This window comes from Pristiophorus japonicus, unplaced genomic scaffold (assembly GCF_044704955.1).
Source record: "Pristiophorus japonicus isolate sPriJap1 unplaced genomic scaffold, sPriJap1.hap1 HAP1_SCAFFOLD_280, whole genome shotgun sequence".
Taxonomy (NCBI): domain Eukaryota; kingdom Metazoa; phylum Chordata; class Chondrichthyes; family Pristiophoridae; genus Pristiophorus; species Pristiophorus japonicus.
Window position 1 is genome coordinate 760,119 of NW_027252560.1, and position 27,179 is coordinate 787,297.

At 51.5% G+C, this 27,179-nt stretch overlaps 1 protein-coding gene across 1 annotated transcript in view; it reads left to right on the top strand.

Moving 5' to 3' along the window:
• LOC139247673 (sperm flagellar protein 2-like) overlaps positions 1-27,179 on the top strand; it is a gene marked incomplete at its 3' end in the record, with an annotated part of 216,366 nt that overhangs the window by 94,198 nt on the left and 94,989 nt on the right. The window contains 5 exon segments of the mRNA XM_070871758.1: positions 75-202; positions 11,945-12,086; positions 14,530-14,667; positions 20,752-20,924; positions 26,044-26,163. Coding sequence (XP_070727859.1) covers positions 75-202; positions 11,945-12,086; positions 14,530-14,667; positions 20,752-20,924; positions 26,044-26,163 — 701 coding nt within the window.

A 27,179-nucleotide genomic window follows, 5' to 3' on the forward strand; every position in this document is an offset into this window, starting at 1 on the left:
CAGGGCAGGTACAGGGAGTTAGATACAGAGTAAAGCTGCCCCCACACTCGCTAATTTTGTCTGATGTGTTTCAGGAGGTTGCTGAATATCTGGCTCCATATTGGAACAATATTGTGGACACGTACATCAGCACCATCCACAGTGTGATGCAGGAGCAGCGCGTCGAGCGACACCGAATCATCCATTACCTTCATAAGATGAGGTGAGGGGCAGTGCACGGGCTGTGGGGGTTATGGCACAGGCCCAGGGGTTCCTCTTATACAGTCTCATCACCGAAAGCATGTTGGAACCAAGCGCAGGCAGCGGAAGGAGCGTGCGGCAAACCTGTCCCACCCTCCCCTTCCCTCAACGACTATCTGTCCCACCTGTGACAGGGACTGTGGTTCTCGTATTGGACTGTTCAGTCACCTAAGGACTCATTTTTAGAGTGGAAGCAAGTCTTCCTCGATTCCGAGGGGCTGCCGATGATGATGATGATACAGGAACCCACCCCTCGATATACAGGAACCTGCCCCCCAATATACAGGAACCAGATGCACAGGAGTATAGAGATATGCAGGTGGAGGAGCGGTGATGGATCGTGGCAGAGGTGCAGCAAATGAGGGTACAGGGCCCAGGAGAGGCGAGAGTCCAGGGGCAGCACAGGTCAGCCCACACTGCGATATGTGCGCACTAGGTCCGTGCAGCAGAGCTGGTCTCCAGTCATCCTAGTAAACCCTTGCCATTCGACCAAGACCTCGTTGTGTCAAGCCAATGTGGTGGCTGATGTGCAACGGCCACCTCATGTTAAAAAAAAATTCACGTACAGGCATCTTCCAACCCCTCAATTGGAGTTAAGGACTGGAATATTGGATCCTTCATTGAAACATCTGCATACTCAAGCCTTTTGGTGTGGAAGCAAGTCATCCTCGTTTGAGGGGACCGCCTATGATACAGGAGTTGACACTGAGACACAGGCTGTACGGGAGCTCCATTGGTCGGGCCACATCATCCACATGCCCTGCACAAGACTCCCAAAGCAAGCACTCCACTCGGAACTCCTACACGGCAAGCGAGCCCCAGGTGGGCAGAGGAAACGTTTCAGGAACACCCTCAAAGCCTCCCTGATAAAGTGCAACATCCCCACTGACACCTGGGAGTCCCTGGCCAAAGACCACCCTAAGTGGAAGAAGTGCATCTGGGAGGGCGCTGAGCACCTTGAGTCTCATGACTGAGAGCATGCAGAAACCAAGTGCAGGCAGCGGAAAGAACGTGTGGAAAACCAGTCCCACCCACCCCTTCCCTCAACGACTATCTGTCCCACCTGTGACAGGGACTGTGGTTCTCGTATTGGACTGTTCAGCCACCTAAGGACTCATTTTAAGAGTGGAAGCAAGTCTTCCTCGATTCCAAGGGACTGCCTATGATGATGATGACGGGAGCTGACACTGAGACACACAGTGTGTACAGGAGACACTGAGACACACGGGTGTGTACAGGAGACACTGAGACACACAGTGTCATGTATCTGTGCTTGGGTTTACTAGCCACCAGGTGGCGCCACTGTCTGAGGTCATTGGGCTTGTACGCACGTGTGTGCGGCCCTGGTATAAAAGGCCAGCCATCCTGTAATGTAATCATTTTGGGCCCTAATAAAGCAGAGCCAGGTTTGTACCTGTGTTAGTTTACAATATTCAGTTTATTGAGTTATTACATCATAACATTTGGTGACGAGGTAACTTAAGAACCTTGTGCAAAAATGAGCACAATTGGATTTCTGGAGAGATTTGTGGAGGGAGAGGACTGGGCAGGTTTTGTAGCTCGCCTGGACCATTATTTCGTGGCCAACAAAATGGAGGAAACCACTGACGCAGTTAGGCGCAGGGCGGTCTTCCTCGCGGTTTGCTGTCCGAAAATCTATGGACTCAAAGAATCTTCTCTCACCTGCAACTCCAACGGACCAGGACTGTGAGGAATTACATCATCATCTCACGATATCGATTCTACAAGCACGTTCATTCCGATGGTCAGGATGTGTCGGAATTCGTTGCCGACCTAAGACATCTAACTGGACCGTGTAAGTTCGAAAACACGTTGGGAGACATGCTGCGGGACTTCTTTGTAATCGGCATCAACCACAAGTTGATCCTGCGTAAGCTACTGGCGGAGGAGACGTGGATTTGAGCAAGGCCATCACGATTGCCCAGGCATGCATGACGACCGACAAAAACTTAATGCAGATATCATCGAAAAATCGGAACAAGATTCGATCGTCGTTTGGCAGAGTTGCAAATGGAAGGGCTTATTCGACTGCGTATGCAAAACCTGTGGCTGCCATAAAGTCCGCCAACGGGAATGAATCCGATTTTACCGTGTTGGTGTTGTGGGGGCAATCATCGGCCTCATCAGTGTCGGTTTAAACAGTACATTTGTAAACTGTTCGAACTGGGGCATCTCCAGCGCATGTGTCTGCAACTGAGCAAACGTGCTGCGACACACCACGTGGAGGATGATGACCAGTATAGCGCGGATCCGGATATAATCCGGATACCAGAGGTGGAAGTGTATGGACTGTATTCGTTCCTAACAAAGAGTCAACCGATAATGATTAATGTGGAACTTAATGGTGTGCCGGTACCGATTGACTCACACCCATGTCCAATTCAATCAATAATGAGCCAGAGGACATTCGACAAGCTGTGGGATACTAAGGCTGTGAGGCCTAAGCCGAGTCCAGTCAATGCCAAGTTGCTTACGTACACTAAAGAACTCAACGGTGATTGGCAGTGCAGTAATCAAGGTGTCGTATGATGGTGTGGTTCATGATTTACCATTATGGACTGATCCAGGAACTGTTCGGCAGGAACTGGCTAGAAAAAAATCAAATGGAATTTGAACGATATCAAAGCGTTCTCGTCGGAGGGTGATACTCCATGTGCTCAAGTGCTGAGCAAGTTCCCCTCGCTGTTTGAACCAGGCATCGGCAGTTTCACGGGAGCCAAGGTGCAGATCCACGTGGACTCGGACGCAAGACCAGTCCATCATAAAGCTCGGGCGATTCCGTACATGATGACGGAGAAGGTCGACATAGAAACATAGAAAATAGGTGCAGGAGTAGGCCATTCGGCCGTTCGAGCCTGCACCACCATTCAATAAGATCATGGCTGATCATTCCCTCAGTAATCCCTCTCCTGCTTTCTCTCCATACCCCTTGATCCCTTTAGCCGTAAGGGCCATATCTAACTCCCTCTTGAATATATCCAATGAACTGGTCTCAACAACTCTCTGCGGTAGGGAATTCCATAGGTTAACAACTCTGAGTGAAGAAGTTTCTCCTCATCTCAGTCCTAAATGGCCTATCCCTTATCCTAAGACTATGTCCCCTTGTTCTGAACTTTCCCAACATCGGGAACATTCTACCCGCATCGAAACTGTCCAGTCCCATCAGAATCTTTTATGTTTCTATGCGATCTCCTCTCATCCTTCTAAACTCCAGTGTATAAAGGCCCAGTTGATCCAGTCTCTCCTCATATGTCAGTCCAGCTACCCCGGGAATCAGTCTGGTGAACCTTCGCTGCACTCCCTCAATAGCAAGAACGTCCTTCCTCAGATTAAGAGACCAAAACTGAACACAATATTCCAGGTGAGGCCTCACGAAGGGTCTGTACAACTGCAGTAAGACCTCCCTGCTCCTATACTCAAATCCCCCAGCTATGAAGGCCAACTTAGCATTTGCCTTCTTCACCGCCTGCTGTACCTGCATGCCAACTTTCAATGACTGATGAACCATGACACCCAGGTCTCGTTGCACCTCCCCTTTTCCTAATCTACCGCCATTCAGATAATCTGTCTTTGCGTTTTTGCCCCCAAAGTGGATAACCTCACATTGATCCACATTATACTGGATCTGCCATGCATTTGCCCACTCACCTAACCTGTCCAAGTCACCCTGCAGCCTCTTAGTGTCCTCCTCACAGCTCACACCGCCACCCAGTTTAGTGTCATCGGCAAACTTAAAGATATTACACTCAATTCCTTCATCTAAATCATTGATGTATATTGTAAAGAGCTGGGGTCCCAGCACTGAGCCCTGCAGCACTCCACTAGTCACTGCCTGCCATTCTGAAAAGGACCCGTTTATCTCGACTCTCTGCTTCCTGTCTGCCAACCAGTTCTCTATCCACGTCAGTATATTACCCCCAATACCATGTGTGTTAATTTTGCACACCACTCTCTTGTGTGGGACCTTGTCAAATGCCTTTTGAAAGTCCAAATACACCACATCCACTGGTTCTCCCTTGTCCACTCTACTAGTTACACCCTCAAAAAATTCCAGAAGATTTGTCAAGCATGATTTCCCTTTCATAAATCCATGCTGACTTGGACCGATCCTGTCACTGCTTTCCAAATGCGCTGCTATTTCATCCTTAATAATTGATTCCAACATTTTCCCCACTACTGATGTCAGGCTCGCCGGTCTATAATTACCCGTTTTCTCTCTCCCTCCCTTTTTAAAAAGTGGTGTTACATTAGCTACCCTCCAGTCCATAGGAACTGATCCAGAGTCGATAGACTGTTGGAAAATGATCACCAATGCATCCACTATTTCTGGGGCCACTTCCTTAAGTACTCTGGGATGCAGACTATCAGGCCCCGGGGATTTATCGGCCTTCAATCTCATCAATTTCCCGAACACAATTTCCCGCCTATTAAAGATATCCTTCAGTTCCTCCTTCTCACTAGACCCTCGGACCCCCGGAAGGTTATTTGTGCCTTCCTTCGTGAAGACAGAACCAAAGTATTTGTTCAATTGGTCTGCCATTTCTTTGTTCCCCATTATAAATTCACCTGATTCTGACTGCAAGGGACCTACGTTTGTCTTCACTAATCTTTTTCTCGTCACATATCTATAGAAGCTTTTGCAGTCAGTTTTTATGTTCCCGGCAAGCTTCCTCTCATACTCTATTTTCCCCCTCCTAATTAAACCCTTTGTCCGCCTCTGCTGAATTCTAAATTTCTCCCAGTCCTGAGGTTTGCTACTTTTTCTGGCCAACCTCTTCCTTGGATTTAACACTATCCTTAATTTCCCTTGTTAGCCAAGGTTTTGAGCCACCTTCCCTGTTTTATTTTTACTCCAGACAGGGATGTACAATTGTTGAAGTTCATCCATGTGATCTTTAAATGTTTGCCATTGCCTATCCACCGTCAACCCTTTAAGTATCATTCGCCAGCCTGTTCTAGCAAAATCACGTCTCATACCATCAAAGTTACCTGTCCTTAAGTTCAGGACCTTAGTCTCTGAATTAACTGTGTCACTCTCCCTCTTAATAAAGAATTCTACCATATTATGGTCACTCTTCCCCAAGGGGCCTCGCACAACAAGATTGCTAATTAGTCCTTTCTCATTACACATCACCCAGTCTAGATGGTCAGCTCCCTAGTTGGTTCCTCGACATATTGGTCTAGAAAACCATCCCTAATACACTCCAGGAAATCCTCTTCCACCGTATTGCTACCAGTTTGGTTAGTCCATTCAATATGTAGATTAAAGTCGCTCATGATAACTGCTTTACCTTTATTGCATGCATCCCTAATTTCTTGTTTTATGCTGTCCCCAACCTTACTACTACTGTTTGGTGGTCTGTACACAACTCCCACTAGTGTTTTCTACCCCTTGGTATTCCGTAGCTCCACCCATACCGATTCCACATCATGCAAGCTAATGTCCCTCCTTACTATTGCATTAATTTCCTCTTTAACCAGCAATGCCACCCCGCCCCCTTTTCCTTTCTGTCTATCCTTCCTAAATGTTGAATACCCCTGGATGTTGAGTTCCCAGCCTTGGTCACCCTGGAGCCATGTCTCCGTGATGCCAATTACATCATACCCGTTAATTGCTATCTGCGCAGTTAATTCGTCCACCTTATTCCGAGTGCTCCTCGCAGTGAGGCACAGAGCCTTCTGGCTTGTCTTTCTGACACACTTTGCCCTTTTAGAATTTTGGTGTAATGTGGCCCTTTTTGCTTTTTGCCTTGGGTTTCTCTGCCCTCTGCTTTTACTTTTCTTTTTTCTATCTTTTGCTTCTGCCCCTATTCTACTTCCCTCTGTCTCCCTGCATAGGTTCCCATCCCCCTGCCATATTAGTTTAACCCCTCCCCAACAGCACTAGCAAACACTCCCCCTTGGACATTGGTTCCGTTCCTGCCCAGATGCAGACTGTCCGGTTTGTATTGTTCCCACCTCCCCCAGAACCGGTTCCAATGTCCCAAGAATTTGAATCCCTCCGTTCTGCACCACTCCTTAAGCCACGTATTCATCTGAGCTATCCTGCGATTCCTACTCTGACTAGCATGTGGCACTGGTAGCAATCCTGAGATTACTGCCTTTGAGATCCTACTTTTTAATTTAGCTCCTAGCTCCCTAAATTCATCTTGTAGGACCTCATCCCGTTTTTTACCTGTATTGTTGGTACCTATATGCACCACGACAACTGGCTGTTCACCATCCCATTTCAGAATATCCTGCACCCGCTCCGAGACATCCTTGACCCTTGCACCAGTGAGGCAACATACCATCCTGGAGTCTCGGTTGCGTCCGCAGAAACGTATGTCTATTGTCCTTGCAATGGAACTGGACAGACTCCAGTGTGAAGAGGTCATATCACCGGTCGAATTTAACGAATGGACCAGCCCCAATGTTCCTGTGTTGAAGAATGATGGCACTGTCAGGATTTGTGGAGACTACAACGTTACGATCAACTGAGTTTCGAAACAGGATCAATACCCGTTACTGAAGGCTGATGACCTGTTTGCAACGCTAGCCGGGGGTAAGTCGTTCACTAAACTGGATCTGATGTCGGCCTACACGACACAGGAGCTGGTCGAGACGTCGAAGAAACTTACGTGCATCAACACTCATAAAGGACTGTTTATCTGCAACACGTGTCCTTTCAAAATTCGCTCGGCTGCAGCCATATTTCAGAGGAACATGGAGAGTCTACTGAAGTCCGTCCCTAGAACCGTCGTGTTCCAAGATGACATCCTGGTTACAAGTCATGACACCGCCGAACATCTGAACAACCTGGAAGAGGTTCTACATCATCTGGACAAAGTGGGACTCAGACTGAAACGTTTGAAGTGCGTCTTATTGGCACCGGAAGTCGAATTCCTGGGGAGGAAAATTGCTGCTGACGGTATCAGGCCTACGGACTCGAAAACCAAGGCCACCAAAAATGCACCCAATCCTCAGAATGTGACGGAGCTGCGTTCGTTCCTTGGTCTACTCAACTACTTCGGTAATTTCCTACCCAGATTGAGCACGTTATTACAGCCACTGCACAGGCTGCTAAGGAAAGGCGACAACTGGGTTTGGGGTGCATCTCAATATAGAGCTTTTGAGAAAGCTACTAATCTGCTTTGCTCTAACAAGCTGCTGGTGCATTATGATCGTGTGAGCGTCTAGTATTGGCCTGTGATGCTTCGTCATATGGAGTTGGTTGTGTGCTCCAACAAGCTAATGAGTCGGATAAACTACAACCTGTTGCGTATGCTTTTAAAAGTTTGTCAAAGCCGGAAAGAGCCTACAGCATGGTAGAAAAAGAAGCATTAGCCTGTGTTTATGGGGTTAACCAGATGCATCAGTACCTGTTTGATCTTCGGTTTGAACTGGAAACCGATCACAAGCCACTCATTTCATTGTTTTCGGAAAACAAAGAACCAATGCTTCATCCCGCATCCAGAGGTGGGCGCTGACATTATCTGCTTATGCTTATGTCATTCGCCATAGTCCTGGCACCGTGAATTGTGCCGATGCACTGAGCTGTCTGCCGTTGCCCACACCGGAGGTGGAGATGCCACAACCTGCAGACCTGCTGTTAGTTATGGATGCTTTTGAGAGTGAAGGAACTCCTGTCACGGCTCAACAAGTTAAGACCTGGACCAACCAGGACCTGATATTATCAGTTGTGAAACGTTGTGTCCTTAGTGGTGATTGGTCTGCCATACCCAAGCAAATGTGTGATGAGACCAAACCTTACAACCGTCGCAAAGACGAACTATCCATTCAGTCAGATTGTTTACTGTGGGGTAATCGTGTTGTTATGCCTAAGAAAGGCAGGGAGAAATTTGTACCTGATCGACATAGCACACATCCCGGTATTGTCATGATGAAGGCCATTGCCAGGTCTCATGTATGGTGGCCTGGAATTGACTCTGATCTGGAATCATGTGTGCATCAGTTCAACACTTGCATGCAGCTAAGTAAAGCACCAGTGGAATCACTGCTGAGTCTGTGGTCGTGGCCATCTAAACCATGGTCCAGGATCCACATCGACTTTGTAGGTCCCTTCCTGGGAAAGATGTTTTTAGTTGTGGTGGATGCATATTCCAAGTGGATCGAGTGTATGTATAATTATGTTATCCAGTAGCTCCACAGCTACCATTGAGAGCCTTCGTGTCATGTTTGCTACTCATGGTCTGCCCGACAGCGTTGTAAGCAACAACGGATCTTGCTTCACTACTCTGGAGTTTCAAGAGTTTATGAAACTCAATGGTATCAAACATGTGAGGTCAGCACCATTCAAACCCGCATCTAATGGTCAAGCAGAGCGTGCTGTCCAAACCATCAAACCGAGTATGAAACGTGTAACTCAAGATTCACTGCAGACTCACTTGTCATGCATATTGCTTAGTTATAGGACAAGACCCCACATGCTCACCGGGGTCCCCCCTGCTGAACTATTGATGAAGAGAGGTCTCAAGACCAGGCTCTCTCTTGTCCACCCTGACTTGAACGAGGATGTTGAATACAGATGTCAAAGTCAGCAGTGGTATCATGATCGCTCTGCCATGTCACGTGACATTCCTGTTAACGATCCTGTGTATGTACTAAATTATGGTCAAGGTCCCAAGTGGATCACCGGTACTGTTACGGCCAAGGAGGGTAACAGAGTGTTTATCGTTAGCTCAAGAATGGGTAAACATGCAGGAAACATGTTGATCAGATAAAGCTGCGGCAGGCGGATGAACTGGAACAGTCTGAGGAAGATACGATCAGTGACCCACCAACCTACCCTCAGTCATCAGAGGACTCCGCTGTCATCAGTGAATCTGGACTTTCAATCCCGGACATGGTCATTGCCACTCCCAGCAGATCAGCCCCAGCCCCCAGTCATAACAGACTCAGAACGTTCACCCGAGGCTGGAGTTGAACTGAGACGATCAACTCGGGAGCGGAAAGCCCCGGACCGTCTCTATTTGTAAAAAGACTGTTACTAATATCTTAAAGGGGGATATTGTCATGTATGTATGCTTGGTGTTACTAGCCACCAGGTGGCACCACTGTCAGAGGTCACTGGGCTCTACACACGTGTGTGGCCCAGGTATAAAAGGCAAGCCATCATGTAATGTCATCACTTTGAGCCTGAATAAAGCCGAGCCAGGTTTGTACCTGTGTTAGTTGTGTGTTCAGACTATCGCGTTATTACATACATAATGCACACAGTGTGTACAGGAGACACTGGGACCCACACAGTGTGTACAGGAGACACTGGGAGACACAGTGTGTACAGGAGACACTGGGACCCACACAGTGTGTACAGGAGACACTGGGACACGCACAGTGTGTACAGGAGACACTGGGAGACACAGTGTGTACAGGAGACACTGGGACCCACACAGTGTGTACAGGAGACACTGGGACCCACACAGTGTGTACAGGAGACACTGGGACCCACACAGTGTGTACAGGAGACACTGGGACCCACACAGTGTGTACAGGAGACACTGGGACCCACACAGTGTGTACAGGAGACACTGGGACCCACACAGTGTGTACAGGAGACACTGGGACCCACACAGTGTGTACAGGAGACACTGGGACCCACACAGTGTGTACAGGAGACACTGGGACCCACACGGTGTGTACAGGAGACACTGGGACCCACACAGTGTGTACAGGAGACACTGGGACACGCACAGTGTGTACAGGAGACACTGGGACACGCACAGTGTGTACAGGAGACACTGGGACACGCACAGTGTGTACAGGAGACACTGGGACACGCACAGTGTGTACAGGAGACACTGGGACACGCACAGTGTGTACAGGAGACACTGGGACACGCACAGTGTGTACAGGAGACACTGGGACACGCACAGTGTGTACAGGAGACACTGGGACACGCACAGTGTGTACAGGAGACACTGGGACACGCACAGTGTGTACAGGAGACACTGGGACACGCACAGTGTGTACAGGAGACACTGGGACACACTGTGTACAGGAGACACTGGGACACACTGTGTACAGGAGACACTGGGACACACAGTGTGTACAGGAGACACTGGGACACGCACAGTGTGTACAGGAGACACTGGGACACGCACAGTGTGTACAGGAGACACTGGGACACACAGTGTGTACAGGAGACACTGGGACACAGTGTGTACAGGAGACACTGGGACACACAGTGTGTACAGGAGACACTGGGACACACAGTGTGTACAGGAGACACTGGGACACACAGTGTGTACAGGAGACACTGGGAGACACAGTGTGTACAGGAGACACTGGGACCCACACAGTGTGTACAGGAGACACTGGGACACGCACAGTGTGTACAGGAGACACTGGGAGACACAGTGTGTACAGGAGACACTGGGACCCACACAGTGTGTACAGGAGACACTGGGACCCACACAGTGTGTACAGGAGACACTGGGACCCACACAGTGTGTACAGGAGACACTGGGACCCACACAGTGTGTACAGGAGACACTGGGACCCACACAGTGTGTACAGGAGACACTGGGACCCACACAGTGTGTACAGGAGACACTGGGACCCACACAGTGTGTACAGGAGACACTGGGACCCACACAGTGTGTACAGGAGACACTGGGACCCACACAGTGTGTACAGGAGACACTGGGACACGCACAGTGTGTACAGGAGACACTGGGACACGCACAGTGTGTACAGGAGACACTGGGACACGCACAGTGTGTACAGGAGACACTGGGACACGCACAGTGTGTACAGGAGACACTGGGACACGCACAGTGTGTACAGGAGACACTGGGACACGCACAGTGTGTACAGGAGACACTGGGACACGCACAGTGTGTACAGGAGACACTGGGACACGCACAGTGTGTACAGGAGACACTGGGACACGCACAGTGTGTACAGGAGACACTGGGACACGCACAGTGTGTACAGGAGACACTGGGACACACTGTGTACAGGAGACACTGAGACACAGTGTGTACAGGAGACACTGGGACACGCACAGTGTGTACAGGAGACACGGACACGCACAGTGTGTACAGGAGACACTGGGACACGCACACTGTGTACAGGAGACACTGGGACACACACACTGTGTACAGGAGACACTGGGACACACACACTGTGTACAGGAGACACTGGGACACACACACTGTGTACAGGAGACACTGGGACACACACAGTGTGTACAGGAGACACTGGGACACACAGTGTGTACAGGAGACACTGGGACACACAGTGTGTACAGGAGACACTGGGACACACAGTGTGTACAGGAGACACTGGGACACACAGTGTGTACAGGAGACACTGGGACACAGTGTGTACAGGAGACACTGGGACACAGTGTGTACAGGATACACTGGGACACAGTGTGTACAGGAGACACTGGGACACAGTGTGTACAGGAGACACTGGGACACAGTGTGTACAGGAGACACTGGGACACAGTGTGTACAGGAGACACTGGGACACGCACAGTGTGTACAGGAGACACTGGGACACGCACAGTGTGTACAGGAGACACTGGGACACGCACAGTGTGTACAGGAGACACTGGGACACGCACAGTGTGTACAGGAGACACTGCGACACACCCAGTGGCTGTAGGGGAGCTGAAAGTGATTGATGCTGTGAGTCAGAGTGTGATGCTCACTGTTGTATTTCATCTCTCCAGGGAAGATTATCAGGAGTATTTGGCGACCCGTCCCGATCACAAGCAAACCTTCGTGTCCCAGTGGCAGGCCGACTACAATTCCATCCCCGACCACCTGCGCAAAGATGACGATGTGAAAGCAGAGCTGCTGCTGCGGCTGTATGTAAGTGGAAGACCCCCCCCCTTCCCCGGGGGTCCGTGTGTGTGAACCCTTCCCCGGGGGTCCGTGTGTGTGACCTCTTCCCCGGGGGTCCGTGTGTGTGACCCCTTCCCCGGGGGTCCGTGTGTGTGACCTCTTCCCCGGGGGTCCGTGTGTGTGACTCCTTCCCCGGGGGTCCGTGTGTGTGACCCCTTCCCCGGGGGTCCGTGTGTGTGACCCCTTCCCCGGGGGTCCGTGTGTGTGACCCCTTCCCCGGGGGTCCGTGTGTGACACCCCCACTAACCCCGGAGCTCTCTGATACCCTGGGCCCACCCTGTGTTACTGTATTGTGTAGGGGGCAGTGTGATTGGGATACCTGGGCTCACTGTGTTACTGTATTGTGTAGGGGGCAGTGTGATTGGGATACCTGGGCCCACCCTGTGTTACTGTATTGTGTAGGGGGCAGTGTGATTGGGATACCTGGGCTCACCCTGTGTTACTGTATTGTGTAGGGGGCAGTGTGATTGGGATACCTGGGCTCACCCTGTGTTACTGTATTGTGTAGGGGGCAGTGTGATTGGGATACCTGGGCTCACCCTGTGTTACTGTATTGTGTAGGGGGCAGTGTGATTGGGATACCTGGGCCCACCCTGTGTTACTGTATTGTGTAGGGGGCAGTGTGATTGGGATACCTGGGCCCACCCTGTGTTACTGTATTGTGTAGGGGGCAGTGTGATTGGGATACCTGGGCTCACTGTGTTACTGTATTGTGTCGGGGGCAGTGTGATTGGGATACCTGGGCCCACCCTGTGTTACTGTATTGTGTAGGGGGCAGTGTGATTGGGATACCTGGGCTCACCCTGTGTTACTGTATTGTGTAGGGGACAGTGTGATTGGGATACCTGGGCTCACCCTGTGTTACTGTATTGTGTAGGGGGCAGTGTGATTGGGATACCTGGGCTCACCCTGTGTTACTGTATTGTGTAGGGGACAGTGTGATTGGGATACCTGGGCTCACCCTGTGTTACTGTATTATGTAGGGGGCAGTGTGATTGGGATACCTGGGCCCACCCTGTGTTACTGTATTGTGTAGGGGGCAGTGTGATTGGGATACCTGGGCTCACCCTGTGTTACTGTATTGTGTAGGGGGCAGTGTGATTGGGATACCTGGGCTCACCCTGTGTTACTGTATTGTGTAGGGGGCAGTGTGATTGGGATACCTGGGCTCACCCTGTGTTACTGTATTGTGTAGGGGGCAGTGTGATTGGGATACCTGGGCCCACCCTGTGTTACTGTATTGTGTAGGGGGCAGTGTGATTGGGATACCTGGGCCCACCCTGTGTTACTGTATTGTGTAGGGGGCAGTGTGATTGGGATACCTGGGCTCACTGTGTTACTGTATTGTGTCGGGGGCAGTGTGATTGGGATACCTGGGCCCACCCTGTGTTACTGTATTGTGTAGGGGGCAGTGTGATTGGGATACCTGGGCTCACCCTGTGTTACTGTATTGTGTAGGGGACAGTGTGATTGGGATACCTGGGCTCACCCTGTGTTACTGTATTGTGTAGGGGGCAGTGTGATTGGGATACCTGGGCTCACCCTGTGTTACTGTATTGTGTAGGGGACAGTGTGATTGGGATACCTGGGCTCACCCTGTGTTACTGTATTATGTAGGGGGCAGTGTGATTGGGATACCTGGGCCCACCCTGTGTTACTGTATTGTGTAGGGGGCAGTGTGATTGGGATACCTGGGCTCACCCTGTGTTACTGTATTGTGTAGGGGGCAGTGTGATTGGGATACCTGGGCTCACTGTGTTACTGTATTGTGTAGGGGGCAGTGTGATTGGGATACCTGGGCCCACCCTGTGTTACTGTATTGTGTAGGGGGCAGTGTGATTGGGATACCTGGGCTCACCCTGTGTTACTGTATTGTGTAGGAGACAGTGTGATTGGGATACCTGGGCCCACCCTGTGTTACTGTATTGTGTAGGGGACAGTGTGATTGGGATACCTGGGCTCACCCTGTGTTACTGTATTGTGTAGGGGGCAGTGTGATTGGGATACCTGGGCTCACCCTGTGTTACTGTATTGTGTAGGGGACAGTGTGATTGGGATACCTGGGCTCACCCTGTGTTACTGTATTATGTAGGGGGCAGTGTGATTGGGATACCTGGGCCCACCCTGTGTTACTGTATTGTGTAGGGGGCAGTGTGATTGGGATACCTGGGCTCACCCTGTGTTACTGTATTATGTAGGGGGCAGTGTGATTGGGATACCTGGGCCCACCCTGTGTTACTGTATTGTGTAGGGGGCAGTGTGATTGGGATACCTGGGCCCACCCTATGTTACTGTATTGTGTAGGGGGCAGTGTGATTGGGATACCTGGGCCCACCCTATGTTACTGTATTGTGTAGGGGGCAGTGTGATTGGGATACCTGGGCTCACCCTGTGTTACTGTATTGTGCAGACCCTGCGGGACAGCCTGTGGGATATCTCCGATAATCGTAAGGAAGAAGCGGAACGTGAGAAGATGAACATTATCGGCAGCGGCTGGCTGGAGATTCACCTCGGTGTGCTGCTCAACCTCTACATCACCCTGATGCAGGTATGAAAAAAGAGAGACTTACATTTATATAGCACCTTTCACAACCACCGCACGTCCCAAAGCGCTTTACAGGCGGTGAAGTACTTTTTGGAGTGTAGTCACTGTTGGAATGTGGGAAACGCGGCAGTCAAATTGCGCACAGCAAGCTCCCACAAAAAGCAGGGTGACAATGACCCAGATAATTTTCTGCAGTGATGTTGATTGAAGGATAAATATTGCCCAGGACATCGGGGAAAACTCCCCTGCTCCTCTTCACGTCCACATGAGAAAGTAAGCGGGCCTTGGTTTAACGTCGCATCCAAAACACAGAACTTCCGACATTGCAGCACTCCCTCAGTACTGCCCCTCCGACAGTGCGGCACTCCATCAGTACTGCCCCTCCGACAGTGCGGCACTCCCTCAGTACTGCCCCTCTGACAGTGCGGCACTCCCTCAGTACTGCCCCTCCGACAGTGTGGCACTCCCTCAGTACTGCCCCTCCGACAGTGCGGCACTCCCTCAGTACTGCCCCTCCGACAGTGCGGCACTCCCTCAGTACTGCCCCTCCGACAGTGCTGCACTCCCTCAGTACTGCCCCTCCGACAGTGCGGCACTCCCTCAGTACTGCCCCTCCGACAGTGCGGCACTCTCTCAGTACTGCCCCTCCGACAGTGTGGCACTCCCTCAGTACTGCCCCTCCGACTGTGCAGCACTCCCTCAGTATTGCCTCTCCGACAGTGCAGCACTCCCTCAGTACTTCCTCTCCGACAGTGCAGCACTCCCTCAGTACCACCCCTCCGACAGTGCAGCACTCCCTCAGTACCGTCCCTCCGATAGTGCGGCGCTCCCTCAGTACTGCCCCTCCGATAGTGCGGCGCTCCCTCAGTACCGTCCCTCCGACAGTGCGGCACTCCCTCAGTACTGCCCCTCTGACAGGACAGCTATCCCTATGTACTTAGATTTACAGGAATGGTTCTGGGGATAAGGGACTTCACTTCCGTGGATAAAGAAGGTTGAGAGGAGATGTTGAGATGTTCAAAATCGGGAGTCGATCGAGAGAAACTGTTCCCTTTGGTGGAAGTGTCGAGGACCAGAGGGCCCAGATTTAAGGCGATTGGCAGAAGAACCAAAGGTGACTTGAGGAAAAACATTTTTACGCAACGAGTGGTTAGGATCTGGAATGCACTGCCTGAGAGGGTGCTGGAGGCAGGCTCAATCGTGGCTTTCAAAAGGGAATTGGATAAGTGCCTGCAGGAAAATACATTGCAGGGGAAAGGGTGTGGGAATGGGACTGGCTGATGTGCTGTTGCAGCGTTCTGCGCTGTAACCAATCATCATCATCGGCAGTCCCTTGGAATCGAGGAAGACTTGCTTCCACTCTTAGAATGAGTACTTAGGTGGCTGAACAGTCCAATACGAGAACCACAGTCCCTGTCACAGGTGGGACAGATAGTGGTTGAGGGAAGGGGAGGGTGGGACTGGTTTGCCGCACGCTCCTTCCGCTGCCTGCGCTTGGTTTCTGCATGCTCTCGGCAATGAGACTCGAGGTGCTCAGCGCCCTCCCGGATGCACTTCCTCCACTGAGGGTGGTCTTTGGCCAGGGACTCCCAGGTGTCTGTGGGAACGTTGCACTTTATCAGGGAGGCTTTGAGGGTGTTCCTGTAACGTTTCCTCTGCCCACCTGGGGCTCGTTTGCCGTGAAGGAGTTCCGAGTAGAGCGCTTGCTTTGGGAGTCTCGTGTCAGGCATGTGGACAATGTGGCCTGCCCAGCGGAGCTGATCGAGTGTGGTCAGTGCTTCAATGCTGGGGATGTTGGCCTGGTCGAGGACACTGATGTTGGTGCATCTGTCCTCCCAGGATCTTGCGGAGACATCGCTGTAAGCATTCTATTGTTTCTATGGGGGCGGTATTCGGGAGCGCCCTGTTTGGGGCAGTGACCTTGACGGGGCAGGATTGCCTGTGTCCGGCGAGTAAGTCCCTGCGCCCTGCGACCTAAATCGGGTTCACGGCCCCCCGAGAGAAAGTGGAATGCAGCGACGGGGCTGGCTCGGGGCGGATGCTCGGCCTGCCCGGCTCCAAGCAGTGCGCAGCCTGCGCCAGGCGCCGGGGAATGCAGGGCGCCATGGTTGCAGCCCGGCACCGAATCGGACAGCGGCGCCGACCCCGGGAAAATCCACATCGCAGAACGCTGCCAATCAGAAACATAGAAACATAGAAAATAGGAGCAGGAGTCGGCCATTCGGCCTTTTGAGCCTGCACCATTCAATAAGATCATGGGCCGATTCTCTATCTCAACACCATATTCCCGCTTTCTCCCAGACCCCTTGATGCCTTTTGTGTCTAGAAATCTATCTATCTCCCTCTTAAATATATTCAGTGACCTGGCCTCCACAGCATTCTGTGGTAGAGAATTCCACAGGTTCACCACCCTCTGAGTGAAAACATTTCTCCTCATCTCCGTCCTAAATTTCCTACCCCGTATCCTGAGACTGTGACCCCTTGTTCTAGACTTCCCAGCCCCGGGGAAACATCCTCCCCGCATCCAGTCTGTCCAACCCCGTCAGAATTTTATACCTTTCAATGAGATCCCCTCTCATTCTTCTAAACTCTAGTGAATACAGGCCCAGTCGACCCAATCTCTCCTCGTATGACAGTCCTGCCATCCCAGGAATCAGTCTGGTGAACCTTCGCTGCACTCCCTCTGTGGCAAGTATATCCTTTCTTAGGTAAGGAGACCAAAACTGCACACAATGCTCCAGGTGCGGTCTCACCAAGGCCCTGTATAACTGTCGTAAGACATCCTTGCTCCTGTACTCAAACCCTCTTGCAATGAAGGCCAACATACCATTGGCCTTCCTAACTGCTTGCTGCACCATGTTTGCTTTCAATGACTGGTGTACAAGAACACCCAGGTCCCTCTGTACATCGACACTTCCCAAGCCATCGCCATTTAAATAATACTTTGTCCTTATGTCTTTCATGCGCTCCACCCCTTTAACTCGCCCCCCCCCCCCCCGCGAGCGGAGTGCGGCCCCGCTTCTCGGCTCTGACATCGCCCGCAGCGGCCTCACGGGATCGCTGACCAACGTCCACCGCAGGGCAAAAAAACGGGTCACCTTCATGGGTTCCAGTCCCACTCCATGGTCGGAGGCGGAGTGGCCCGGGAAGCTACCGGTTCCGTGCCTCCGCTAATTCTCGTGCGATTTCGCGGGAGCCAATAATGCCCCATCCCCCAATTTCGCGTCCTGTTAGCACCCTGCTGAGGCACAAACGGGAGTCGCACAACATGCCAATTTCGCCCCCTTTGATTCTCGATTGCGTGGGAGTGTCAGCCTGGAATAAATGCTCATGTAAGGTGATAAAAGATGGTCACTAAAGTGGGTACTGAAGGTCGTGAATTGATTTGACACATGGCCCACATTGTAGGGCTTATCGTTATTCAGAGGTTCTGAGGAACGGGAGTTCCTCTACCTTACGGTAATGATTGTAATTGACATTGTATGTAAAACTCGCTTATGTATGTAACGCACGCTTATACACTCGCTTGATTGGGTTTTAAGGAGGGTCAACAGCAAAGCTTGCTACGCAGCAAAGCTTGATGATTAATGAACCACCGTAAGTAGCCAACAATGCATTGACCTTTAGCACAGTCTGATAGAGGATGAAAACATACACTCAGTACTGAATAACACATCCGGGGCAGTGGCGAGTCAACAGCCTAGACACAGCAAACCCTGGGAAACAAGTTCACACGTCATGAGGAACTGAGGCAAAGTGACACCACTGAACAACACATTGCAGGAGGGTGACGTGATGGGAGATGGACAGGTGGGGGGAACCGTTCAGAGCTAGTCTGATGTAACTTCGCTGAAAGCAGTCGGCCAATCGGTGGTTTTGCAGGAGGGCCGCACGCCTCGGAAAATGTATAACTGTTGATGTAAAACCTTTGTTCTTAGAAGGTTCATCCGTGAACCCTTCCCCTGCGTGCTTGAATAAAAACCGGTTGAACCAAGGTTTGGTCTGAGTGATTCCGTGGTCGCTATATGGATGGGCGGGGATACGGATGGGATTACGGATGGGCGGGGATACAGGCGGGTGTCGATTCCTTATATCAGGGGGTCCACCTTGAGGAGAAGTCTTCCTTCTACCCCAACACTCATGTCTCTGGAGTGGGACTGGAACCCACGACCTGATTGAGAGGGGAGGGTGCTGCCCACTGAGCTACAGCTGACATCATCATCATCATAGGCAGTCCCGCGGAATCGAGGAAGACTTGCTTCCACTCTTAGAATGAGTCCTTAGGTGGCTGAACAGTCCAATACGAGAACCACACTCTCTGTCACAGGTGGGACAGATAGTCGCTGAGGGTAAGGGAGGGTGGGACTGGTTTGCCGCATGTGGGACACAATGGACATGATTTTTGAAATGTGACAGCTACAGGAAAAGTGCAGGGAACAGCGCCTGCCCTTATACATGGCCGCCTTCGACCTTACAAAGGGCTTTGATACTGTCAACCGCGAGGGTCTGTGGAGCGTCCTCTCCATTTCGGATGCCCTCAAAAATTTATCAGGTGGGACAGATAGTCGTTGAGGGAAGGGGAGGGTGGGACAGGTTTGCCGCACGTTCTTTCCGCTGTCTGCGCTTGGTTTCTGCATGCTCTCGGCAATGAAGCTCGAGGTGCTCAGCGCCCTCCCGGATGCACTTCCTCCACTCAGGTTGGACTTTGGCCAGGGACTCCCAGGTGTCAGTGGGGATGTTGCACTTTATCAGGGAGGCTTTGAGGATGTTTTTGTAACGTTTCCTCTGCCCACCTTTGGCTTGTTTGCCGTGAAGGAGTTCCGAGTAGAGCGCTTGCTTTGGGAGTCTCGTGTCAGGCATGCGGACAATGTGGCCTGCCCAGCGGAGCTGATCGAGTGTGTTCAATGCTGAGGATGTTAGCCTGGCCGAGGACGCTAACGTTGGTGCGCCTGTCCTCCCAGGGGATTTGTAGGATCTTGCTGAGGCATCATTGACAACACCGACATCATAATAACACGGTTACACTGGTGTCTTTTCATATCTTCATTCGTTTTTATTGTGGGGCTCCAGCCTATCTCAGAAGCCAGTTGCAGAACAATCTGCTCAGACAAATAATTTGGGGGGCGATTTTTGCCCGCGTGTTTAAAGCTGGGTGTGGTGAACCCTCCAAACATGGCATGGTGAACTTATCACTTGCTCATGACCTGCCCACCGGCATGGGTCCTGTCCATGGGAGACCCAGGAGCTCGCCTGCTTCATCCAATCTACTAATAATCCAAGATTGGGGTCCTTCGCTGGTTATCGGAGCCCGAGGTGTCGTAGAGTGATGGCTGCACTCACAATAAACAGCCCATAGGGTCAGGACCCCCTGGGTAGAGGTAGAGGTACAGCAAGTGAGCAGGAAGGCTAATGGTATCTTGGCCTTTATTGCAAAGGGTACGGAGTAAGAAGCAGGGAAGTCTTGCTACAATTATACAGGGTATTGGTGAGGCCACACCTGGAGTACTGCGTGCAGTTTTGGCTTCCATATTTACGAAAGGATATACTTGCTTTGGAGGCAGTTCAGAGAAGGTTCACTCGGTTGATTCCGGGGATGAGGGAGTTGACTTATGAGGAAAGGTTGAGTAGGTTGGGCCTCTACTCATTGGAATTCAGAAGAATGAGAGGTGATCTTATCGAAACATATAAGATAATGAGGGGGCTTGACAAGGTGGATGTAGAGAGGATGTTTCCACTGATGGGGGAGACTAGAACTAGGGGGCATGGTCTTAGAATAAGGGGCCGCTCATTTAAAACTGAGATGAGGAGGAATTTCTTCTCTCAGAGGGTTGTAAATCTGTGGAATTCGCTGCCTCAGAGAGCTGTGGAAGCCGGGACATTGAATAAATTTAAGACAGATTTAGACAGTTTCTTAACCGATAAGGAGATAAGAGGTTATGGGGAGTGGGCAGGGAAGTGGAGCTCAGTCCATGATCGGATCAGCCATGATCGTATTAAATGGCGGAGCAGGCTCGAGGGGCTGTATGGCCTATCTTGCTCCTATTCCTTTTGGTCTTATGTTTACTGTACCTGTGGTTTGTGTGCTAGGTGGAGGTTGATCGTTTCCAGGACACTCACCGATTCCTGCAGGATTATTACAAAGGGATGGAAGGGAAGCTCCCACTGGAAGACAGCAAGGACTTTATACGGCTCCCATTGGTCAACATACCGGATGTCGTGTTAGCCGCCTCTGCATCAGCGATCAGTCGGGAATCAGCGAGGTACAGTGTGGGCAGTGACTGTGTGGGGTTGTAGGTCGTGAGGCTCTTTAACGTGGTACTCCTGTGACTGGAACAGAGTGGGTGGATCGCAGCATGGTGCCCTGTCCATTCATACTGTACCTCGGGATCGCTAGCAGGGCTGGCATTTATTGCCCATCCCTAATTGCCCTCGAGAAGGTGGTGGTGAGCCGCCTTCTGGAACGGCTGCAGTCCGTGTGGTGGAGGTGCTCCCACAGTGCTGTTAGTTAGGGAGCAGCGTGCGGCGGTCCGGCCCGGAAATCGGCATGGTCCCGGCCTGCAAGACCATCAGCAGGCCGGGGCCATTGGAGGAAGCAGCGTGCGGAGGCATACCACTGCAGGGAGCAGTGCATGCTGCTGCAGGTGGGCGACGGCTGACTGCAGTGCGGGCAGGAGGGGCGAAGTCCGGGCGAAGGAGCAGCAAGAGTTCATAGAAGGAATTGTCCGGGGCCCAGGAGAGGCGTGAGTTCAAGGGCCCAGGGGCAGCACGGGCCCAGCCCACACTGCGATATATCCGTGCAGCAGAGCAGGTCTCCAGTGGTCCTGGTTAATCCTTGCCACTGGACCAAGACCTCGCTCTGTCAAGCCCGTGTGGTGGCTGGTGTGCAACGGTCACCCCACGTTAAAAAAATCCACACACAGGCATCTTCCACCCTTCAGGATGTAGTTCAGGATCTGGAATATTAGGTCCTTCATTGAAACACCTGTGAACTCATCCCTTTTCAGCGTGGAAGCAAGTCATCCTCGCTTCGAGGGACCGCCTATGATGATAGGGAGGGAGTTCCAATGATGACGATGGAATGGCTTGGATCTGACTGGGAGGGGAACGTGGAGGTGGTGGTGTTCCCATGCACCTGCTGCCCTTGTCCCTCTAGGTGGTAGAGGTCGTGGGTTTGGGAGGTGCTGCTGAAGAAGCCTTGGCGAGTTGCTGCAGTGCATCTTGTAGATGGTGCACACTGCAGCCAGGGGGCGCCGGTGGTGGAGGGAGTGAATGTTGAAGGTGGTGGATGGGGAGCCAATCAAGTGGCTGCTTTGTCCTGGATGGTGTCGAGCTTCTCGAGTGTTTGTTGGAGCTGCACCCATCCAGGCAAGTGGGGAGTATTCCATCACACTCCTGACTTGTGCCTTGTAGATGGTGGAAAGGTTTTGGGGAGTCAGGAGGTGAGACACTCACCGCAGAATACCCAGCCTCTGATCTGCTCTTGTAACCACAGTATTTATGTGGCTGGTCCAGTTTAGTTTCTGGTCAATGGTGACCCCCAGGATGTTGATGGTGGGGGATTCGGTGATGGGAATGCTGTTGAATGTCAAGGGGCGGTGGTTAGACTCTCGCTTGTTGGAGATAGTCATTGCCTGGCACTTGTGTGGTGCGAATGTTACTTGCCACTTATCAGCCCAAGTCTGAATGTTGTCCAGGTCTTGCTGCATGTGGGCACGGACTGCTTCATTATCTGAGGAGTTGTGAATGGAACTGAACACTGTGCAGTCATCAGCGAACATCCCCACTTCTGACCTTATGATGGAGGGAAGGTCACTGATGAAGCAGCTGAAGATGTTTGGGCTAAGGACACTGTCCTGAGGAACTCTTGCAGCGATGTCCTGGGGCTGGGATGATTGACCTCCAACCTGTGCTCGGTGTGACTTCAGCCAGTGGAGAGTTTTCCCCGTGATTCCCATTGACTTCAGTTTTACTCATCATCATAGACAGTCCCTCGGAATCGAGGAAGACTTGCTTTCCACTCTAAAAGTAAGTTCTTAGGTGACTGAACAGTCCAATACAGGAGCCACAGTCCCTGTCACAGGTGGGACAGACAGTGGTTGGGGGAAGGGGAGGGTGGGACTGGTTTGCCGCACGCTCCTTCCGCTGCCTGCGCTTGATTTCTGCATGCTCTCGGCGATGAGACTCGAGGTGCTCAGTGCCCTCTCGGATGCACTTCCTCCACTTAGGGCGGTCTTTGGCCAGGGACTCCCAGGTGTCGGTGGGGATGTCGCATTTTATCAGGGAGGCTTTGAGGGTGTCCTTGTAATGTTTCCTCTGCCCACCTTTGGCTTATTTGCCGTGAAGGAGTTCCGAGTAGAGCGCTTGCTTTGGGAATCTCATGTCTGACATGCGGACAATGTGGCCTGCCCAGCAGAGCTGGCCGAGTGTGGTCAGTGCTTCGATGCTGGGGATGTTGGCCTGGTCGAGGACGCTAACGTTGGTGCGTCTGTCCTCCCAGGGGCTTTGCAGGATCTTGTGGAGATTACTCGGGCTCCTTGGTGTCGCACTGGGTAGGATGCTGCCTTGATGTCGAGGGCAGTCACTCTTACCTCACCTCTGATGAGGCAGAAGCTGCAAAGCAGTGTGTGAGGGAGGAAGGCTGGCGTAACATTGAGGGTTCAGGCCTGCCATCCGACCCGAATTAATCACTCTGGGCACTGTGTGTGTGTGTGTGTGAAAGTCCCGGTCCACAACCTGCTGAATGTCACACTACCACAGAAACCGGTGATTCATCAGAATAAGCGGCTTCAAAAAATAACACGACCACAAAGGACACTTGAAATCCGATTGTTCCTTCATCAATGCGTGTGATGGAGAGCGTGATTTCAATGTTAACGTCGCCTCAACCACATCATCACGCAACTCTGGGTCGGGTCAGCGTGTGTCTGACATCACACGGTCTCGCTGGGTCAACCGATCCCACAAACAAACCCAATCACATGTCGGGCCTGGGCAGCAGCGGGAGATAGGGAGCAACCTCCATTTCAGGACCAACCCATCACAATTCTGGATGTGAGAACTGATGGAGAATACAGATGAAGCAAGGCGTTATCCTTAATCTGACGGGCCAGATTATTTTCAGCACGGTGTGGTTTTATTTCCGTTTCTCACTCTGTAGCAATGATCTGTGCTCGTAGAGATATGATTAGCAGAATCCACGTTAGTGATCCATCTGACCTCCCACACCTCATGTACACTCAACCCCACCCACCCATCTAACCTCCCATAGCCCATGTACACTCCACCCACGCATCCAACCTCCCACAGAGAAACATAGAAAATAGATGCAGGAGTAGGCCATTTGGCCCTTCGAGCCTGCACCACCATTCAATAAAATCATGGCTGATCATTCACCTCAGTACCTCTTTCCTGCTTTCTCTCCATACCCCTTGATCCCTTTAGCCATCAGAGCCACATCTAACTCCCTCTTGAATATATCCAACGAACTGGCATCAACAACTCTCTGCGGTAGATAATTTCACAGGTTAACAACTCTCTGAGTGAAGAAGTTTTTCCTCATCTCAGTCCTAAATGGCTTACCACTTATCCCGAGACTGTGTCCCCTGGTTCTGGACTTCCCCAACATCGGGAACATTTTTCCTGTCCAGTTCCATCAGAATTTCATATGTTTCTCAGAGATCCCCTCTCAATCTTCTAAACTCCAGTGAATACAGGCCCAGTCGATCCAGTCTCTCCTCATATGTCAGTCCTGCCATCCCGGGAATCAGTCTGGTGAACCTTCGTTGCGCTCCCTCAATAGCGAGAACATCCTTCCTCCGATTAGGAGACCAAAACTGAACACAATATTCCAGGTGGGGCCTCCTGCAGTAAGACCTCCCTGTTCCTGTACTCAAATCCCCTAGCTATGAAGGCCAACATGCCATTTGCCTTATTCACCACCTGCTGTACCTGCATGCCAACTTTCAGTGTCTGATGAACCATGTCTCGCTGCACCTCCCCTTTTTCTAATCTGTCGCCATTCAGATAATATTCTGCCTTCGTGTTTTTGTCACCAAAATGGATAAACTCACATTTATCCACATTATACTGCATCTGTCATGCATTTGCCCACTCACCTAACCTGTCCAAGTCACCCTGCAGCCTCTTAGCATCCTCCTCACAGCTCACACCGCCACCCAGTTTAGTGTCATCTGCAAACTTGGAGATATTACACTCAGCTCCTTCATCTAAATCGTTAATGTAAATTGTAAATAGCTGGGGTCCCAGCACTGAGCCCTGCGGCACCCCACTAGTCACTGCCTGCCATTCTGAAAAGGACCCGTTTATCCCGACTCTCTGCTTCCTGTCTGCCAACCAGTTCTCTCTCCACGTCAGTATATTACCCCCAATACCACGTGCTTTAATTTTGCACACCAATCTCTTGTGTGGGACCTTGTCAAAAGCCTTCCCATTCTATCCACCCCCCATCTAACCTCCCACAGTCCATGTACACTATACCCACCCATCTAACCTCCCACCACCCATGTACATGCTACCCTATCATGGACTACGTACCCAATTAATCACCTCCCACACCCCATGGACACTCTCCCCATCATAGACATTAGTCCACTCCCAAGCATCTGTTATTAAAAAAAGCCAACCGACCCAACCACTGCAGTCCGTGTGGTAAATGTTAGGGAGGCCGTCCCACAGTGCTGTTAGGGAGGGACTTCCAGGAATTTGACCCACCGACACTGATGGAACGGCCGATATATTTCCAAATCAGGATGGTGTGTGACTGGGAGGGGAACGTGGAGGTGGTGGTGTTCCCATGCGCCTGCTGCCCTTGTCCTTCTAGGTGGTAGAGGTCGCGGGTTTGGGAGGTGCTGCCGAAGAAGCCTTGGCGAGTTGCTGCAGTGCATCTTGTAGATGGTGCACATTGCAGCCAGGGGGCGCCGGTGGTGGAGGGAGGGAGTGAGTGTTGAAGGTGGTGGATGGGGAGCCAATCAAGCGGCTGCTTTGTCCTGAATGGTGTCGAGCTTCTCGAGTGTTGTTGGAGCTGCACTCATCCAGGCAAGTGGAGAGTGTTCCATCACACTCCTGACTTGTGCCTTGTAGATGGTGGAGAGGCTTTGGGGGGTCAGGAGGTGGGTCACTCGCTGCAGAATCCCCACCCGAAGCCCTCGATTAGATCCCAGGTTGTGATTCACTATCAGTTCTACATTGATCATATTATCTCTATTTTGTTTGTTGCGTTATTTGCTTGTGAGATGTTGAATCCAAATTTGAAAACAGTTAAAGCCGGCGATGTTGGGATTGTGGGGGTTGGTGGAAGGATGGTGTCTGTGTCACCCTGTCAGTAACTGCTCAGTGCTTTGTGTCTGCTGTCGTTCTCAGTGCTCCAGACCCCAGCCAGCCCGATGGACAGATTGAGCCAGACCCCAACAGCCCACCCACCGAGGGCAAGGAAGAGGAGAGGGGTGAAGGGCAAGGAGAGGGAGAGACAAAAGTGTGCAAGTAAGTGCAGAGAGAGCGCAGCGACCCACAGCACCGGCTCAACACCCAGTGTACAATCATAGAAGGGTTACAGCACAGACGGAGGCCATTCAGCCCCTCGAACCTGTGCCGGCTCTCGGCAAGATCACCTCAGCTAGTCCCACTCCCCCGCCCTTTCCCCCTGGCCCTGCTAATTCTTTTCCTGGCATCTTGTAGACGGTGCACACTGCAGCCAGGGGGCGCTGGTGGTGGAGGGAGGGAATGTAGATGGTACACACTGCAGCCAGAGGGCGCCGGTGGTGGAGGGAGTGAATGTAGATGGTACACACTGCAGCCAGAGGGCGCCGGTGGTGGAGGAAGGGAATGTTGAAGGTGGTGGATAGGGAGCCGATCAAGTGGCTGCTTTGTCCTGGATGGTGTCGAGCTTCTCGAGTGTTTGTTGGAGCTGCACTCATCCAGGCAAGTGGAGAGTATTCCATCACACTCCTGACTTGTGCCTTGTAGATGGTGGAAAGGCTTTGGGGAGTCAGGAGGTGAGACACTCGCTACAGAATACCCACCCGAAGCTTATCCAACTCCCTTTTGAAAGCCACGATTGAGTCTGCCTCCACCACCCTCTCAGGCCGCGCATTCCAGATCCTAACCACTCGCTGCGTAAAAACGCTTTTCCTCATGTGGCCTTTGGTCCTTCCACCAATCACCTTAAATCTGTGTCCTCTGGTTCTCCACCCTTCCACCAATGGGAACAGTTTCTCTCTCTCTACTCTGTCCAGACCCCTCATGATTGAACACCTCGATCAAATCTCCTCTCAACCTTCTCTGCTCCAAGGAGAACAACCCCAGCTTCTCCAGTCTATCCACGTAACTGAAGTCCCTCATCCCTGGAACCATTCTCGTAAATCTCCCTCTGCGCCCTCTCTAAGGCCTCACATCCTTCCTAAAGTGTGGTGCCCAGAATTGGACACAATACTCCAGCTGGGGCCGAACCAGTGTTTTATAAATGTTCATTGCGAGAGGGATGGAGTACAAAAGCAGGG